The sequence below is a fragment of the Rhagoletis pomonella genome, unplaced genomic scaffold, assembly GCF_013731165.1.
Source record: "Rhagoletis pomonella isolate Grant_MI unplaced genomic scaffold, Rhpom_1.0 Rhpom_scaffold_00116, whole genome shotgun sequence".
NCBI classification, from domain to species: Eukaryota; Metazoa; Arthropoda; class Insecta; order Diptera; family Tephritidae; genus Rhagoletis; species Rhagoletis pomonella.
The window spans coordinates 176312-177806 of record NW_023458670.1 but is presented as its reverse complement, the minus strand read 5'-3'; the positions used below and the strand labels follow the sequence as shown (position 1 = coordinate 177806).

The 1495-nt window shown below is 38.6% G+C and overlaps 1 protein-coding gene across 1 annotated transcript; it reads left to right on the top strand.

Annotated features, from left to right (window-relative positions):
* Window positions 1-83: 83 nt before the first annotated feature.
* On the top strand, window positions 84-1459 carry LOC118750032. Its single transcript, XM_036484769.1, has 2 exons — window positions 84-888; window positions 959-1459. The coding sequence occupies exons 1-2, from the start codon at window positions 247-249 to the stop codon at window positions 974-976; spliced, it is 660 nt and encodes a 219-aa protein (XP_036340662.1). The 5' UTR covers window positions 84-246; the 3' UTR covers window positions 977-1459.
* Window positions 1460-1495: the final 36 nt, after the last annotated feature.

Sequence of the window (1495 nt, the reverse complement as noted above, 5' to 3'; positions counted from 1 at the left end):
TTGGAAGAAGAATTGCTAGATGCAAAGTTGCGTGTATTGGAGAAAAAAGAAGCGAATTTTTGAATTGGAATCAGGCATGTGTTCTCCATTAGTTCAGCAATTTATGAAACCCAGCTATAAAGACGTTAAGCATTTGGTTCCGTTATTCAGCGGTTCTGACGACTACGACGCCGAGAAGTGGCTTGGAGATTTTGAACGAGCGTGTGACACGATTAATGCTCATCATCTGAATTCTTCCGTCAATTCATGAAAAGTGACTCAGAAGCCGAATTATTTTTACGCACCGATTGTTCAGCAACATATTCAGAAATTCGAGCAAATTTTTTAGCGAATTTTGGTCACATATATTCCGTCAGTGAGGTTATTGACAAATTACGAAAAACCATATTCCAATCAGCAAAAACAAGTGTGATGGGTTATATTTTAAAAATGCAAGAAATTGCATCAAGAGCTCATATTGAAGAAGAGCAAACCGTTCAGTTCATTATTGCTGGGTTCCAAGATACCTCGCCACACATTGCCGTTCTGTATCTAGCTACAACCATTATTCGTTTGAAAAAATTGTCGCATAGGTATGCACAATTGCATGAAGTGTCACGTTCACAACTTCAGATTTTTTCTCAACCGCCCCCTAGTGCTCGACCAAAATCGAAATCATTTTATTTATTTTCCGAATCCAACATTCAATGCACCAATTGTTCGGGCTATGGCCACCGTTCTGCGGCCTGTTCAGCCACTAAGCGAGAGAAAGGTTCCTGCTTTCGATGTGGATCAACTCAGCATCAACTTAAAAATTTCCCGAAGCCGAGACCACCACTGACAAGCAATCAAGTTGCTTTAATTGATGATGTTGGAGAATCGTGTATAGCTCTTGAAGAGCTTAATAAGGTGAGTGTTACTTTTCTGACTGATGGTTCTGTGCACATAAGTAAGAGTTTGGTTTCTCTTCTCGATTCAGGTAGTCCAATTAGTTTGATGAAGCATTCAGCGGTCCCAAGGCAACTAATGCGAAGGGACATGAAATATTCTGGATATGAGGGGCTCGGACGATTTAAAATTTGCACGTATGGTGTAATTTTGGTTAAAGTTCAGTTTAAAAATGTTACTAAAGAAATAAAAATGTATATTATTCCGGACAATTTGATGTCATATTCAGTTTTGTTGGGCCGTAATTTCATGCGTATGTTTGGAATACGTTTAATGATTGCAGCAGAAAATTTAATACCTAAACCAAAGGTAGAGATTAAATATAAACCCGAGCGGGATGAAATAAGAATTTCGGAACAAGCCTTGCATTGTGTGTACAGTTCTTTTAGTGATGGGAATTTTGACTATTCTGAATGCGAATTGTGTGGATGTATACCGAGTGCGTGCATTGTTGACTGTGATTTCGTGGCTTCAGTAGGATTGGAGAATTTCGGCAGACTTGATAACAATATCGATCGTATGGCTTCTGATATTATGAACATTAATTTTTGTGTACCATCTTCAGACT

Bases quoted from the DNA above. Each gene is read 5' to 3' on its own strand.
- LOC118750032 (XM_036484769.1), top strand. From the start codon at position 247: ATGAAAAGTGACTCAGAAGCCGAATTATTTTTACGCACCGATTGTTCA.